The sequence below is a fragment of the Cuculus canorus genome, chromosome 2 (assembly GCF_017976375.1).
Source record: "Cuculus canorus isolate bCucCan1 chromosome 2, bCucCan1.pri, whole genome shotgun sequence".
In the NCBI taxonomy this organism is placed as follows: Eukaryota; Metazoa; Chordata; class Aves; order Cuculiformes; family Cuculidae; genus Cuculus; species Cuculus canorus.
Genome location: NC_071402.1, coordinates 156802977 through 156821318, shown reverse-complemented (window position 1 = coordinate 156821318; position 18342 = coordinate 156802977). Strand labels below are relative to the sequence as shown.

The following is an 18342-nucleotide window of genomic DNA, read 5'->3' as shown; positions in this document are numbered from 1 at the left end:
TATAAAAGGGTGATTGCCTCACTGAGAAAAGATAATAATTTAGGACAAAACCGACAGACAAGAGCCTAACAGAAAATGCTACCTGGATATGTGGCAAAAAAAAAAAAAAAAACCTGATTGGTGTTCTAAAAAAAATATAATAATGTAAGATGGGGTTTTTAGTAATGCCATGCTGACAAAAATATTACTTATTTTTATAAATCCAGCAGCTGTCTTTGAGGGTAGAAGGAGATAAGTTAATCAATGTCATACAGTTGGTTGTGATACAACATAAAAGCCAATTCCAAATGACTTAAGTTGCACCTAAGCTGGCAGAAACCTGGCAGATGCACCTAAAAACGCTGATTCTTTTTCCACTGCAGCCTCGGGTAGGATCAGCTCAGTCATCACGCCTGGAAGCTCTGTTTTACTTCTATCTTTGCTCATTGCACTATAAATCCTGTAGAAATTTGCACACCCTGTAAATTATTCTCTATCTTCGGGTAAGTGCTCATTGCTCTGGCTCTACTCCAAGTGAAAGTAAGTCATGGTTAGCATAATTTATTCTTTAAAGGTTAAGGAGTTTCTGTTATTCACACTTTTCATACCTGTTTTATCAAACCTTGCATGTGACAGACAAGAACATGCAAAAACATAATCTTATGCAATAAATTGGCACATGTTCCTAAGTTAGTGTGAAGCTATTTAAATTCAATGCAGGTGCCTTCCTGAAAATTGAAAATCTCTTAGTGTTCTACTTTGCTATTTATAAAGAATGTTGAATTTGCTGAAAACGTAATGCAACCTTAATATCGTTGCTATATCTAGTCATAACTGATAATTAATAAAAATTAATAATATTGTAATTAAATAGTTTATTCTGATTTTAGCCACTTCCAGTTTCAGCTATCCCACAGGAAAACATTCTCCCTATAGTGGTTATTTATTTCAGGAGGAATTAAATGCTCTCTGAAGATTTCTGCCTCTATTTACGTTTTAAAAATCAGAGATGACTAGGAAAGGACAAAGACCTAGTTTTTGATAATTCTATTTATGTCAGAATTGATGCCACAGATACAAATAATTGTCTAGATTATATATGATAAAAGGCCACTGGAAATTATTTGGACAGCGTATCAGTATTCTTGATTCAGAAGTATTTGGAACCAAGGCCTTAACTCAGGCTTCTGTTAAGGCAGAAACAAGAGCCCTGAGAAGTTCACATATTCATGTAGCTTCATATCTTTTACTAATGTGTCCAGTCAATGTACAAGTCATCATGATAATACCATTACAATCCAGAAAATCCAATTGATACAGTCAAGACTTACCAGAGTCTTAATATGACACGTTATAGCACCACTTAAGACATGGAGATAAGAGAACGCTGTCACATATTCAGAAATCAGCTGTATCAGACAATGGTTCAGCAGAAGAAATAATTTTATTTGGGATATTTTATCTCTTCTTTTATCATCCAGTTATGGAGTACAGTGGTCTTCAGAGTAAATTTGCGTCTTCACAGTTATTATTCTCAGTTATACAACAGAAATGCAGCAGCTGTAGGAAATCTTCTATCTAAGCATGTATGGGTAGAGTTGGGTAAAATTTAGACTTCTTAGTCAAGCTTTTACTCTGGGCTCTAACTGATAGAGACTATGGTCTTTTGGAGGCTTAGAAACCTCCATCTCTAGGACAAAAGATTCATTCCACTGCCTTGACACTCGTGCTTACAGATTACGCCACATTTTCACATTAGCTGAATGCTATTGTAGCACTGAAAACAATGCAAATTCATCTCTCTGTTGGTGTTCCACTTTGAAGAGATCACCAGCCATTCAACGTGTGCTTTCCATTTGTCTCAACTTGAATACTTCTTAATAAGGAGAGGAAACTGATGTAAACAATATCTTGTTTATACACACTACACTGTCCTGTGTGTTCCAAGGGGTCACTGTAGAAATGTAAATAACTAGCGTCCTCCCACTGCTCCCTCAGCATCTTCCCCCAACCTCAGATATGAATTCAGCTGTTGCTGTGTTTTTCACAGGCTGGAGAAAAAAAGGGGAAAAAGTCCTTTTTTTAATTTTTATTTAATGGGCAAAGGAAAACACCTCCTAAGCAGTCAGGTTTTACAAAAAAACTAGATGGCATAACAATCATAGAATCATAGAATCATAGAATATTTAAGGTTGGAAGGGACCTTAAAGATCATCTAGTTCCAACTCCCCTGCCATGGGCAGCAACATCCCACTAGATCAGGCTGCCTGAGGCCCCATCCAACCCAGCCTTGAACACCTCCAGGGACGGGGCAGCCACAACTTCCCTGGGCAACCTGTTCCAATGTCTCACCACTCTCATTGTGAAGAAATTCTTCCTACTGTCTAGTCTAAATCTGCCCCTCTTCAATTAATACCCATTCCACCCGGTCCTATCCCCACAAGCCTTTATGAATAGCCCCTCTCCAGCTTTCCTGTAGACGCTCTTCAGGTACTGGAAGGTCGCTGTAAGATCTCCTCTGAGCCTTCTCTTCTCACATTCCACTTGTCCATGTTAGTTGTAATTACACGGATACAGCAAAGGAAAAACAAAGGCAGCTCCACTTTTCTCTATTATAATTTCCATTGTTTAGGTGGGATTGGCTGCTCACTGAAATGTCCAGAAGAGCAGCATGAAAATGCATTTGTCTGATAGTCCTCAGTGTTCAGTACAGTTTAGCTTTCTTCATTCCTTCAAGTCTTGATATTCCCATCAAAGAAGTTCATCAATCCATTCATCAACCCCAAAACAAAAAAGAAAACCACTCAAACCAAACCCCTCAAGTACAAACACTGGGAATGCAAGTTTATTTCAAGCTTCTGAATGTTTTACAACACTGGAAAGCAAAAACAGTCACACATAAGAAAATACTTAGCAGTACTCCTAGCGATCTCCTAATCCATCTCCCATGGGTCTCTTTCTCTTTTGCGCAAACGTTTAGTTTTCTTATTAATTTACTTGCAAAGAGCAGTTATTCCTTAACGATTATGTTACGGGGCTTTGTCCTTCCCAACACCTCTACTTGCTGCTACTTTACTATCAGAAACTTTCTAACTTGTAGCTATTGGGTTAACACTAGAATATGAGAATGTATTGGGGTTTATTATGAGCTTTGAATCCTTTTGCTTCCAAAGAGACAATATAGAAGGACAATATAAATCATTGGTTTGCAGTTCAACAAGACATTTGACTTCCTTTTTGCACATCTACTGATTCAGATCAAGGAACAAAGCTTGCACAAGCTGGATAGATTCCATTTCCCATTGCATGAGGACTGAATACCAGTTTCCAGAGATGATCATCTATGTTGTCACTGAAAGATACTACTGGTGTCCACTCCCTGTACACATTATGCTGGTTCATCAATGAAAATGCACAGGAAGTAAACCAACAAAAGTTTATTTTTGTGTTTGCTGTGATGCATAGTATATCAATGAAAGGGGCATTTTGATCAGCCAGACAGTGTTTAATATGTTGCTGCAATACTTGTCCAGCAAAAAGATGTCTGGTGGGCAGAACTGCCTCCACTTTACTCAATATAAACTGCAATCATCATGCTTGGTGAGTTTTTTGGCTTCTTTGTTGTTTTATTGGTTTTATTTTCTAATCAGACTTTTAGACGTGATTGGTCCAGATCCTGAGGCCATCTTTAGCACACAGATGTGGTCATTTTTACTCCAGAACTAGATGGCACAGTCCATCTCGTCCTCCTCCGCACTGGCATAAGTCCATATCTCTTACCGTGCCACCTCCGGCCAATTTCCGTTTGGACCTCAAAAGAAAAGGAGAATGCTATTTTGTGGTCAAATACTGCCGGGGAGGAGACTGGTGGGGAAAAAGGAAGACAGAAATGATGGCTAGATGAGGATAAAATTTAGACATATCTGTCCAAGATAATTTCTCTAGGTTTCTTTTCTAGCTAGTAGAGAAAAATAAGATCCTCCAGAGGCCTGTCTCAGTATGCCCATCTCTCTGCACTGATGGAAATGTCTAGTGTGACTATCTCAGAGCTGCTCTCACACTTTGAAAGGAATAAATGAACCTCACTCTTCCTCTCAAGAAATAAGGAAATACTGTATGTGAGTTCTCCCTGTCCTGTTTTCCTATTTAATGACTATGGGCCCAACAACCGAGGTTTATTATTAGAGCTGTCACAAAGTTAAATAAAAGAAAAGTGTCCCACTTACTTCTTTATCATACTTGGTTTCAATTCCTACTGGGCCCTCACTTTCCTCTGCTGAACTGAGAAACTTGTCAGCACTAACTTTCTCCTCATCAAAGTAGCTGCACTTTAATATATTTATGCACTGTCAGGTTGCTTCAATCATCTTCTGAGGAATGAAAGACCTTGAGGTCTCTAACTCTAGTCATGTATAATATTTTCTCCACCATAAGAATACTTTCTCTGCTTTTTGCATTATCTTCTCCATTTTTTTTCAAATAATATAATAGATAATAGATAATAGATAATATGTATATAATATATATATAATATATCTTTGAATCTTTATTCCAATATTGGTCATACAGACAAAATTAAATGCATTCTCTCCACATTGTCTGCTCTTCCTCAGTTGCTAAGAGGTCTTATCTTGTTTCCATCTGCTGCTACAACAGTATAATCCGTATCAAGTTTTTTAGTCAACGCTCACCAGTTTGTGGCTGAGAAACAGTACTTCTTTGCTATTTAAGCCATCAATAAACAGGAGAGATTTGATTTCTGTTGTTGACAAATATGTATACCACGCATTGGCACGTTCGCAGAAACACACAGTGAGTCCAGGTCATCCACTAAAGTTGATTTTGCATCTGATACTTACTAGAAATATGCCTTCCCAGTAGTTTAATAGGAAGGAAATTTCTAAATTGCTGTGTGCCTGGGATGTCATTAAATATTGATATTAGCAAACTGAATGTTAAGCTATGGTCTACCATCAGAAGAGATTTTGATTATTGAGAGACTAGGGAACAGGAATTTCAACTGAACACAAGTGTCATTAGAACAGTCAGCAATTCATAGACATAAACACAACTGAAAGATTAAGAAGTGTTAATATAGTTGATGCTAATTGCTTTAATATTTCAGAAATTTCTGAAAAAAAAATAATTGAGTGTGGACTATGGCACAGTTGGACAATTAAATACTGGTTGAAAGCTTAATTAGCTCTAGATATTAAACTTGGAAAATGGAGATTTATTTGATACAGCCCAGGAAGTCTAAAATGAGTCAAATATCTCTAACACAGACAATTGTACTTAGTCGTTTGAATAATTTATTGACTGTGATGGCTAGGGACTGGATTCACCTGCTAAACACAACTTTGACACTTTAGGAGCTGCCCTGTGTGGTGATATACATGAATCAGAAGACTCTTCTTTTTTAGGAGCTGCAGGTAGAAACCTGTAGATTGTTAGCATCGTCTGAAACTAAATCCCAGTCCTATCATAAAATAGTCATCTCAGCTGCCCTTTGCTCAGAAAAGAGCATGAAATTCCAGGGTTTCAGTCAATTCTAATAAAAGAAAGCTAAACTCTTCTATTGTCTATACATTTCATTTATGACACATCCTTGTCACAACATCTAGACTATAAAATGGACAAGGCTACAAAGCTAAGTGGAATGTCCATGTATCATGTCCCATTGACAGTAGAACCCTAACTTACAAGTTCTAAATGTACAAATAGATTTATCTACATGAAGAAGCACTGGGAAGATTCATGGCCATATTAAAAGTGCTAGAAAATAATATTTTGATATGGACAATCAGAATAAATTTAAATACTTTCCAATTTAACTACACACTTCAGGTAGCTGGAGATCTCTTTGCATCACTGCAATAGCTTATAATTTCATGTCTAGAGCTAGCATGGGTTTTCTAAACCCTGTTATGGTACAAAAGTATGCAGAAAAGATAAAAAAGGCTTGATTGAATAGTAAAGTGGTAAGAGTTCGTTTCTCCACTAGATGGCTTCATTCCCATAAAGATAATTGAAATGAAATTTAACTTCATTGATTTCCATATTAACAGACAATCCTGAGAAACGAAAAGATTTGATTATCTTTTTGTGTGAAAGTGATTATTAACTCTATATATCTACCAGTGAAAGCTATATTGTAAATGATATATTTTCCTTACCTCTTGGTTCAGGAAACAGTAGAGAACTGCTACAATAAACCCCTGAAAAGGTCAAAAAAAAAGAGTTGAAAGAGTTTGAAAGCACCACTTGCTACCTGATTTCATGACAACGTTGTGTGTGGGAATTAATGAATGTTGTTATATATTTGAAAATTCCTTATGTATGTCCAAGAAAGCCTATCAGACAGATAATCAGTCGGTTCGAGGCATTTCACCAAAGTCAGTAATGCAATATTAATCACAAGAACAAGTCACATAGCAACTGAAGCTCTTCCAGAAGGTGCTTGCAAAAAGTGTGTTCAATTCTTCTGCCAAACACACTGTGAACTAATTTTTTACAAAGTGTAAATCAATAAGGAAACATAGACTTGGCGAAGAGATCCATGTATGAAGCCCATACGGCTTTCTGGTCAGCTTCTCTGTCTTTGCAGTATGTATCAGATGAGATCAAATTATGCCCTACTGAATACATCTGTTAGGATTCTGAACTGAGACAAACCCAGGAACATCAGATACCAGCTAAACATCTCAGCCTTTTATTCAGTTAACTTATTCTTTATGCTGTTAATTAACTCAGTGAAAGCCAGCTCTAGGTCAGGATATGCAAGGATTTATTGGACAGGATTGACACAACAGGTTAAATATGCAAGAGAACTAAATCAGCACAACTGCTGGATTTTTGGTGATGCTTACTGAGAAATGCTGCTGTGCAACCTTTCAGGGGGAGGAACACCCCCTTGTGAACTTTGGTAGGATTTCCCACAGTTGATTCTTGTAGACTCTGAGATACCCCACAGGGAAAGTAAAGGTGCCATCTTGCTTATAGCTCAGGTAGCAAAACCACCTGGAGGGTACGTCAGAGGAACCCCAGTAGCTGTTCTAGTTGACACCGAGATCCTCGTGTTCATGTCAATGCCCCCTGTGCCAATCCAGAGCAGTTGAGGGCATTCCAAGTACACCAAACATTTGGTTGATCCAGGAGGGGGAACAAATTTAACGTTTCTCATGGCAGTAGTCTGTATGGGACTGGCATGTGCACCAAATACTATGTGATATTTGTCTGTTTGCCTATCAATTTATTCTTTATCGAAGATCCAGCAAGTGGCTTTGATTGCCCCTGGATGATTTAACATCAGCCAAAATCAGCTTCATCTTTTCAGTAAAGGTTTATGAGGTGCCACTGGGAGCAAGGAAGGTTTTCTGTGTTTGGCTTCTTCCACAATCCAATTTATCCACACATCTGAAAGACAGCCTCATATTTACAAAATTTGCAAATACAGTCTAGCCTACAGCCAGGTAGGTTGTAGGTCACATCTTCAGATATCATAACTCAGCAGAGAACAACAAACACTACAAGGAGACACTATCTTCAGGATTCAGTGGGTTTTTGAGCAATAATAGTTGTTGTGTGGACACTAGATTAAATTAGAAAATCTTCTGTGAAGGAACTTAAGCTTCTGCAGACATTTTACCTGAAAAGATCCAATGCAGAGTTCTAAGTAAAGCCGAATCCCCAGGCTGGTATATTCCGGAAGAAAGTTGAAGACAATATAATGGGTTCCAAATAATGGAATTAGAAGTAGAGTTGACCTTGAGAGACGTCTAGCATAGGACATGAGAAGAAGTAAGGTAAGATTGTTTCCCTTAATAAAGGCTAGTGCATGCAATATGCAATAGTAATATACAGAAGTTATAAAGGGGATTTGAACACCTACATGAGAAGTTTATGTCTCTTCGGATTACAGTGCTGGGCAGAAAGTGTAATGAGAAACCAGCTGGAAATGGATTTCTGATGTTTATTGCGTTATTGGCAGAACCACGTCCTTGGCTTTTCTTATAGCGTTTTGGTGTTCTGTCTTTCTGAATGAAATTGCAGTTCAGGAAAAGACATAGGAGTATAACATATTTTGCCCCACGAGAGCCATTGAAAATGTGATGTTTAGTTCTAAGTACATATGGTGGAAGTAATATGCAGGCTGCCTTTATAGTCCACACAAAGGAAAAGCTTCTACAGAAGATGCCCTAAATCAGAGATCAAATACGGATTCAATAAATGGTTTCCAAGTGTTCCCATTAACTGTAATCGGAAGGTAGACATCTGAACTGATTTGAACACACCATGTTTAGGTGGTCAATATTAGGTGAGGTGAATGTCATACTTGAGCAGTTTCCTTGGGAACTGAACATGGTTGGGCACTTCTGAAATTTAATGCCAACCAACCTGATCCTGTCTATGACACTGGATATGTGTTTCTCTGTTTAGAAAAGATGGTATATGTTTTTATATTTAAAATAATAGTTATGTTTTTATAATTATTCCATACATTACCTGTACTGAAAAGAGTTATTGAAGTTGATTTGTCTAGGGTCTAGTTTTTTCAGCAAAATTCTGATGATATTGATAAATAGGACAAAATTGACCTGTTCAAAATATTAGGGGGGGGAAGTTAGGTTTTAATGTGAAATTTGCAATGAAAAACTGTATTTTTACTTCAGTTATACATAATTTGTACACTTCCTTTGTCTCTTTTTAGTTTGCATTGGACATAGATAAGATTACATTAGAAATTCTGCCATTCCTCTTCCTCATTTCAAACAACGTTTCAGCAAACAGTAAGCAGATTTTATTTTAATTTAAAAGCCTTGTTTCTTCTAGCAAATTTAGAAGTACCTACCCCAACAGAAATGATTATGGGTCCTTTGATTAGCCACCAGTATGGAGAGCCTTGATTAATATCCCAGCATCTGAAAAAATAACAGCAAGTTTAGAAAAGCTGTATATGTAATCACTGCAATCAAAACAACACCTCACAATGTCAGTGAAAATCTGAAGAGGGAGTTTTTTATGGAGACACAGGTACAGCACAAGTATCCCAATATTTAAACTCTGCTTTCAATAAGGTATACTCTTTACAGATTATCCTACTCTTTGCAAAAAGCAATAAAGGTCTTGAAGTGTTAAGGGACAGCCATGGATGTAACAACTCCAACAAAAGACTTGAACAGTCAATGCCATGATTGATACAAAGATAGAGCAAAGAGACTCATTCAAGTTATGAAACATTCTGTCGGTGTAACACAGTGAGCTTTCCAAGCTTCAAAAATATCTAAAAGTATTTTGTATCATTAAGTCTTAATTTTTTTCTTTCTTACTTTATTTAACTCATTATAATCTCTTTTTTTCCTGCAGCACAAATAAATATTTCAGGTGCGAAGGACCCCCTACAAAATTACAATATCGTTGCCATAATATACTCTAATGGAGATTGTAATTCGCATTCACTACATTCATAGAGGGATGGAAATGCAGAACTCCACCAGAGGCACTAATCTACTTTGTAGTGTAGGGAAAGGTAGGTATTATGGTGATGTTATTTTCCTATGTAATTGAAATTAGGTAAGCCTTCATCACTACGAATTTAAAAATATTATCCAGGAATCTAGAACAATATAGGAAACAACAACTTACGCTGTGTCTTCATAGTAGAGTTTTGTTAATATCCAGATAAGGGTGAAAATCGTTGGAAAACCTGTTAGACAGTTAAAGAAAAACTGTGGTTTTCTAATCCAAATCTTGTCTACTGAAACTCTGCTGTGGTGATACAGATCCCATTTTCTTAACTGGATTTATCCTTTGTGAATGGTTCATGTAACAGGAACTGCTTTAGACTCATGGTATAAATCTAAACGAAAATCTAGTACCCTTGAAGGAATGAAAGAAGTTATGGCATTGACTATTTGGTGATCATGAATCACTCAAGACATGAAGGGACACAATTTGCCCACAATATAGCTCTCCTACAAAGGCCTGAACTTGCAGCCTCTTACTACCATGAACACAATTTACCTGAGTGAGCTCATTTGAAGTAAGCGCTTGCATGCAGATAGCACATTAAAACCCAGTTCTATGCAGTAAATATGCTTTTTACATGATAAAATATCAGGGTACAGCATTTACCAGATCTTAAAATAATATTAATGTTAGCATTTACAAACACAGAATATGACATGTTCTATAGTGAACCTTCCTAAAAAGACCTTTGAAATCTCCCTAAAACACAAAAAGCAGTTCAGTTTGCTTAGTTGTCAGGCATACATTAATATTTTGTGGCAACATGCATGGATTACCTCCCTGAACTGATCCAAAATTCCGCTGGGTGTGCGCACTTTTTCTCTGCTTTTTCCATTCCACAGCAGCTTTATGCATGCAGCCACTTAATGTGATTGACCACAAATCTTTGAAGAATTAGGCTTATTGCAGATTACAACAAAAATGGGTGAAGATGTTCCTGTCTCATACCTCTGCTGTCATTTAGTGGATGGAACTCCTGGGCAATTGCTTTATTCACACTATTGCCCAATACAAGGGATGGACTGGAGCAACATCAGGACTACATGAACATCTACTCATGCCTCCAGATGGAACCATTCTCAGAAGAAGACTATGTAACTATATTCCGCATGAGCAGAAGAAAAGCACACCTATCTTAGGTGGTTCCTTAGAGGTGCCTGTGTTTCTAATAGGGAAAAGAAAGTTAACTGGACTGGATGTCTCTCTGATATCCCAAATGTATTTAATTTTCCTCTTATTTCAGAGGAATTTTAATACCACACTCTTACAAAACTAAATTGCTCCTCACTAGTATGCATATGAAAATAAAATCAAAGCAATGCCCAAGTTTGGCACTTGAATTAGGCAGACTAATCCTACATCCAGTATTTTTAATAGGATGGATGAAGCCTTTAGTAATATTTTTCCTTTTATTTATTTCATGTAAAAGCCTTACTTACCCCAGCCAAATAGAACAAGCCACCAAAAATACCTTCTTCCATGAGAAAGGGATGAAAGTAGTAGACAGTTCAGGTAAAGAGCCTCTACCAGCAGCCACATGAAATTTGTCATCATGAAGTAGTGACAAAAGACAACTGAGATCTTGCATTCAGTCTAGAGAAGAGGAAAGTCAAAACTTTTGTGCTGGTTGTGCATACATGTGTTTGATCTTCAAAGGCGGTAAGCATTCATAGTTCTGGCTGAGGTCACAATTGCATGCATGCTTAAAGGGAAAGATTCAAATGTAACATGGCTTTCTGCATAGTGAGACTTTAACCATCATAATAGCTTGAGTTCTCTACTGTTTTTTAATTTATATCTCTATGCTGAGATATAGTGTGCCCTCCCAAGCACGTGATTTCTTCCAGAAATCCACTACCTTCAGCGTAGTTTATACGAGTAGACTCAAATGCTCCATAGCCCTTGGACGAAGGTATATTTAAGGACCCATCATATTTCACTTTCCTACTTAGGTGCAGTTTTAATTTTTCATGTGACCATGGGCAGTGCAGGAGAATTGTCCCATAAACCTCTGTTTGAAAATCCTTGCCATGTTGCCAATATTTGTGGCTGGACCTAGTACCTTGCATGTCTTGTGGTTTACAATTGAGAGCTTCATATCTGAATATGAAATCTACCATTCCAGAAGAAATATCTTTTAAAAGTTGTGGTCAGAGGTACTTGAGATCTTCAGATTTAGCCTTCAGATTATAGAGGGATAAGAGTGTAACAATACTACATTTTTCTTTGGCTAAGTCTGTGTCTGATTTGAGTACTACAGGATCACAAACTGATGGAATCGGAACGTAGAAGGACGTAAGGTGCACATTTATGTAGATAAAACATATTGAATAAAAGAACTATACAATCTTCATTACAAGGTTGGAAAGGGAAAATAGTAGGTAGTAAAGAAGAGCAACAAAACGTTAAATCATTTATAGATGCTATGCAAAAAAATATCAAGAACCACAGTATGCTGCTTTTCTTGTGCTTACTGTAGAGAAGCTGCAATGATCAATGTCTTCCTTTTGGAAAAGAACAGCATCCTTAATGAAAATGGCAATAGCTTTTAATATAAAAGTAAAAAAGAGCTGTATGTGGATATAATTTCTGGGGCAGCGAAGCCTCCTGGAAGAAAAGAAGAAAGGTCCTTAGATGATTAACTGACTTGTACCAGCAATAATGCAAACATTCAATAAGCCCTTGTTTTATCTTAGGTACTTTCAAACTTGTATAGAAAGGACACTTCCATCCACTGAGCTGTCTTTGCAGGCTGGCAGGGATAGAAACCTTCCTCATGTAAAGCAACTCACTCACACTCTACATCTTAATGTCCTTCCTTTTTAGGTAGTGTCGTGACGATATTTCCAGTCTGCTAAATTCCAGGAACTTCAGTTTTAGGTTTTTTTCATATACTTCAACCAGGGGTTTGGTTGGCATTATTTTGGGGCTAAGAGAAACCTGCATTTGAGGAATGATCTTTACTGATACAATTCTAACTATGACTAAACCACTCCCAAGAACAAGTCTGCAGAGATATTCTGGACTAACTAGTCAGTTTTTTAAAAGATCAGGGTAATGATTACTTAGCAAGATTTCCTATATCCAATGCCATGGATGAGCTAAATTGCAGTAAACCCCTGTGTGGACAACCTTATCTGGAATTAAAGGATTCTCCTTTCACTTACCAAAATTGCTGTTATGAATTAAATGAATGCAGATAATTGCTCTAAAATAATTTTGCACATCTGCTTTAAACCCTCACATGCAGTTAACTCAGATTAATTTTTTTTTTACTGTTATTAAATACAGACTTTCTGAAAAGTTATACAGCTTAAACTTTTTTTTCTTTTGGAGCTGTAGACTTTAGCTAATTAGTAAAAAGTCCCATTAAAAGCCGAACTCCATCCAGATTCAGTAATGTCAGGGCCACCTAATCTTAAAGCTCACTTAGACAGTGTAGATTTCTCTTAATGAACTCAAATGCCAATCCCATTGTTAACTATAACATTTTCCTCCCTGTTGCTAAATCTCTTTGTGTCCATTGTTTCTTTCCTTCCCCTTATTTGGGCTGGTTCGTTTTCCTGAGGTCAGAGTGGATGTCAATAAACATATCTGTTGACTTCCAGATGTGAGTTAGGAACCAGCAGAGGTCAAGAAACTTTCCCCAGAGAAAGCTAATTCTCACAGCATAATAATAAAACTCTATTCTCTTTTGTCCTGCACAAATGCAAGAAATAAACCAAGACTAATAAAATAAGTCCTACATGGCAGCAAACTTCAAATCAGTATTAAATGACAAAATAATCAGGTTTACTCTGTTCTAAATTATACCTGAAAGTGCCTAATAGTTCAGTAGGAAAGAAATCTTACAATTAAGTAAAATTCAAGCCTAACTTTCAAAATATGTCTTTAGTAGTAAATGTTTCAACAGTGATAGACACAGTCCACGGGAGCAGTGATTCAGAATCGAGTTCTTTGTTCATATTCTTCTTCTTGATATAAAATCCACAGAAGCCACAAAAGGCAAGCACACAGAGTATATAAAATATTATCTACTATCCAGCTAGTGGAAGCAAATTTATCTATTGGCCATTTTGGATCAAAGTGAGTTACTCAGTTTTGCTAATAGAATCATAGAATGGTTTGGGTTGGAAGGGATTTTAAAGATCATCCAGTTCCAACCCCTCCTGCCACGGACAGGGACACCTCCCACTGGATCAGGTTGTTCAAGGTTTCATCCAGCCTGTCCTTGAACAATTCCAGGAATGGGGCATCCACAACTTCTCTGGGCAACGTGTTCCAATGCCTCACCTTCCCTCACAGTAAAAACTTATTCGCCAGTTCTGATTGTTCTTCTACCTGTCTCTCTATGATCACTTCTCATTTATAGCCTTAATTTAAGTTCATTAAACCAATTCGGTCAGATATTTTTATTTCTATCCTTCTGCATTTCTATCTATGTTATTTTGTTACATCTAATATTGTCTCGTACAGTCTGAGATACTAAGAACTATTTAAAGAATCAAAGTCAGAGGACAAGTTTACATACCTGAATGCAATAAGAACCGTCACAGCAATAATGAGTGAGGTGATAGAGACACTGTATCCTACGGTGTAGATGATCTTTATAGTAGAAAAATAGGACTGCTATAGAAGAAAATTGTTTGTCACATAACTTGCAGTCAAATGACAGTTGTTTTACTCATTCTGACAGTTTTGCTTTGTTTAGTGATTTCAGTCTATTCTCATCCCAGATTGCCTTTCTCCCCTTTTAATTCCTCTGCAAAATTCAACTGCGATTGCTCATTTTATTTCTTATGTGAGGACCCATTCCACAGCTTTGTGAATGCAGCCCGATCTGATAAAAACCCACAGATTTATCAGAACGATTTCAAGCTCATTTGTAAAACCATAAAAACTTAAGCCAGTCTTCCACGAAGGCACTAACTTACACATTTTTATAAGCATTGCATTTTATACCATGTTTTCTCCACAGCAATAGTCGGACAAGCCTGCTGGGGTGTTGGTTATTTTTTTTTGCAATGTTTCTGAGTTTTTCTGGAGCTGTTTTTTCCCCCTCTTCTTTCTTGCTGCCAAACTCAATTGTTACTCAATCAGAGTGTCAATCCAAATCCATTTCAATTTAAATGGCACCTCTATCCAATGTGATTTCTGAGTGAGGATAAACTGACTTCAGCTATCACACATGGAACTGAAAATAGAATGAATAATCTCTAGGCTGCAGATATTTCCCTTCAATCTAACATGATCTGCCTCTTGGGTCCCATTTCAATGTTGGTGTATCTTAAAACCTATGCATCTGTGCAGTGCCTTGCTACAGTTCACCTTGGGTAAGGGCAGATACTTGTTTTAAACCTTAAGTATAACTTGAGGAATAACAAGGCTGACACTGAGTAAGATTTATTTTATTTATTTTAAGTGCTTAAAAATCAGCTGCCTAAGTATGAGCAGCTGGATCTATAGTAAAATGAGCAGTGTGAGAGCATGTGTAGTTGTTAACACAATCCTGTTTCTTCTTATTCGGTTTCTTTTCTAGTTAATGAAGGTAAACAAACACCCCCAAAAGGCACCTAGACTCCTTCTGAGATGAGATCTTACCACTTTCTGTCAGCAAGAAAAGGGATCTATCCTTATACCTGCCTTAACAAGAGGTACATGTCAACAGGTCTGTTTTAGTAGAGTGAAATCTTTGTTACTGAGGACCTTAAATCCTTATTGTGTGCATTTCTGACGTACAGTAGTCTAGTCCCAAGGACTGGAATTTTATTACTGTTCAGAGCACACCAGGTGCACCCAGCATTTCTCTTCCAGGTTAGTTTTATTCATAGGAAGCCAGATCATCCTTTTAGCACCCTTCAGTGTAAATGCAGTGAGTGAGGCTAACCAAGATTTCCTTGAAAAGCTCACACTTAACTCTGACCAAAACATTAATATAGATCCACCGTGTAGTGATTAATTAAGTCTTACACATCAATTTTTTTGAGGCTGATGAAATTAAATGCACAATTCCAGTCACATCACAGAGAAGTTCCTCAGAGCTACAAAGCTAGACAGTAACTCCGGAAGGCACTACACCATAAGAAACATTCCGTAGCTGTGCTAGGCTGACTATAGTTGGCAACCTACACTTAAAAATCAGAGATGAAAAACACAGAAAATAATCAAACCTGTAAGTGGATAAACCTACAACTGAGGAGTGTACCTTGAGATGAAATAAGCATTACTACTAAAAAAAATCCGTAGACTCATTTAAGATTGTTTTTACATCAGAAATGTAAGGAAAGGGGGGAAAAAGGAGGAAAGAAAGAGAGGGATTGCATTTCAATGTGTTTATTTATGAGGACCAACGAGCGCTGTGACTTAGAGGCTGGAAAAGAAGATTGAGTTAAAAAGTATGATACAAAAAGAAGTGGGAAGACAAGGAAAATCTCCCCATGATGATATAAACTAGATTATCTCCAGTAGTTCAAATGGATTTCATCAGCTACAGTATAAATATTATTTTCATTCTCTCTATAGGGTTCAAAATAGTATTCACCTGATTTGTATAAATAAAGACAAAACTGTAGTGTGGAGCCTGTACAGAGAAAGAGTAGAGATCTAAAGTTAGACTAAAAAACTAGGTTTTAATCACTTAAAGTGATTCTTTTCTCTGGAAGAAGAGTTACAGAAAGATAAACTCAGCTATGCGATATGTTTCTATGCTTATTAGATATCAAGTACCATATTTTCCCTGTGCAAATATCAGCAACTGTGCAAAGCTACCTGAAGAACCATTTCAAATTCTGACCTGCATTGCAAAAAAGTACATTTTGAAATATTTATTTTCTTTTCCTTGCTGAATTAGATGTTTTATTCTAGGCAGGATGAGAAACTAGAAATCATTCTTATAATTTGATATTTCTGAATTTGGAGTAGATACACCAATACATCTGCTGTATTGGTGCTGTGATGTTATAAAGTCACTTTGCTGACTGATATTATTGAAGTGTCTTAATTCTTGTTTTATGAACTTTTCACAATATGTCTCTAGCTGTTACATCTGTGAGCAAGTTCAACAGAGCTCTGCGACTGTACGGGATTTGCAGTTGTATTTATCTATATTACAATCTTATACCTGAATAATAAAGCATCTTTAGTGATTCTCCAAAATAAATGACTAGAGTAAAATTCGCATTGCATTCCATACTTGGTTAAGAAATTTCAGCTTCAGCTGAGTTTCCCTCCCCAGTGGTCTTCAGGAATAGAAAGGAATCCTGTAACGTCAGTACAACACTCACGTATATTTATTTAATTAAACTTACTTCTTCAAGTGGGATCTCATCTTCTACCGGACAAGCAATATGGTAGGGAGGGAATGGATCAGACCAGCCTTTCTTTGTGCAGTTCCTTGTTACTATTCCAGCTGAAAAAGAAGCATTTCTTTTCTAGAAGAAAGAGCCACATAAAAACTAAGTACCAAAAGATTGCTGCTTATGGAAGGTTATACTAGGAGAAGAGGAACATCTCCCCTAGCATCTGACAGAGTTGATAGGACGTTTTGTGTGTGTACATCCAGGTTGTCAGATACAAAATTTTTCACTTTATTTGGAAAAAACGATGGGAAGAAGTGAGAGAACCAATGTGATAGAGATAAAGGTGGGAAGCAGAAAGGAAGAAATCGTATCAGTGACAAGGATATCCGTCGAAGAAGATTGGGAAGCATTGTTCAGACTTCTGCCTCATTCAGTGTTCAAACCTCTAATGTATCCTTTCTCACTCCCACCTTCCTTGGGGCTTAGTCCTTCTTAGCAAGTCAGAGGCTGGAAGAAAACATTTGTTCTATGAGGATAGCACGTTGCCATAAAAAGATTTACGAGGCAGATGAAGGATAAGTAATAGAATCCCAGGGCAGGAAATGAATCTACACAGATGAAAGGGATTTTCCTTATCCCTGATTTATAACTAGCATGTGTTGGGTGAGGCAAAGGTTGGGCTTTGCAGTTTCTTTTTTTTGTGGAACTGCCAAATCTAGGTCTTTCCTGGAAGACTGTTTCCTCTTTAAGGGCTTGCAGTCTTTTCCTAGCCATATTTACTCAAATTTTAAGCTGTCACAAGGGCACTGGTTTGCACATTCTTTCATTTGACCCAACATATGCTACTTCAATGACTAAATTCTTCTTTGTATCTCCAACCTTAGTCTTAAGGAACAATCACACTATTCATTCCTTCGCCTTTCATTTCAGCCCACACTACTCACAGAGTAAGTCTCATAAAACTCCAGGCTTAAGGTCTGACCTAGACAAACCCCATGCAAGCTTTGTAGTAAACTGAACCAACAAGCTGATCTCAAGGCCTGTGGAAACCAATGGAAATCATTCAATTGATTTCAATATTCTTTGGCTCAGAGCCTCGTCATAGATTGTGAGAATATATCCTGTTATGTATAATGCCTAAAATATGGCAAGAGCTGCTAAGGTCCTTCAGATCCTACTGAAATCTTTTCACTAGTCCTCTGATCTAGTTAGAGAACAGGAACTTGCAGTGTTCTAGCTTCACCTGTCATTTTCACAAGTGCTCTTTCCAGACATGCAACACAACAATAGAAGTACAACCACCATAGCACATCACCTGGCTCCTTCATGAAGTGAAAGAGGATGTTTGGGCACGGTAAAGCAAGAGTCTCTCCAGCATTTGCCTCTGGCCAGCACAGTAATTTGTCCCAAGTTCTCTTGCAACCTCAGAAAGAAAGTGAAATATTTTTTTGAGAATATTTATAGTTGAACAATGCAAAAAATAATTAAAAAAAAAGTTTTAAATTTTGACCATTCACTCTCTATGCCTTATACAAGT

At 37.2% G+C, this 18342-nt stretch overlaps 1 protein-coding gene across 1 annotated transcript in view; it reads right to left on the bottom strand.

The window, feature by feature from the left end:
- Nucleotides 1–2205: 2205 nt before the first annotated feature.
- The window catches only part of GHRHR (growth hormone releasing hormone receptor), a 32221-nt gene continuing 16084 nt past the window's right edge, over nucleotides 2206–18342 (bottom strand). Inside the window, exons 4-14 of the mRNA XM_054057901.1 lie at nucleotides 18121–18228; nucleotides 16815–16915; nucleotides 14039–14136; nucleotides 11982–12114; nucleotides 10947–11100; nucleotides 9625–9685; nucleotides 8831–8900; nucleotides 8485–8576; nucleotides 7628–7757; nucleotides 6156–6197; nucleotides 2206–3790 (exon numbers count right to left, since the gene is read on the bottom strand). Of these exons, the coding sequence (XP_053913876.1) occupies nucleotides 3668–3790; nucleotides 6156–6197; nucleotides 7628–7757; nucleotides 8485–8576; nucleotides 8831–8900; nucleotides 9625–9685; nucleotides 10947–11100; nucleotides 11982–12114; nucleotides 14039–14136; nucleotides 16815–16915; nucleotides 18121–18228 (1112 nt within the window). The 3' untranslated portion in view covers nucleotides 2206–3667. The remainder of the gene's footprint in view (nucleotides 3791–6155; nucleotides 6198–7627; nucleotides 7758–8484; nucleotides 8577–8830; nucleotides 8901–9624; nucleotides 9686–10946; nucleotides 11101–11981; nucleotides 12115–14038; nucleotides 14137–16814; nucleotides 16916–18120; nucleotides 18229–18342) is intronic.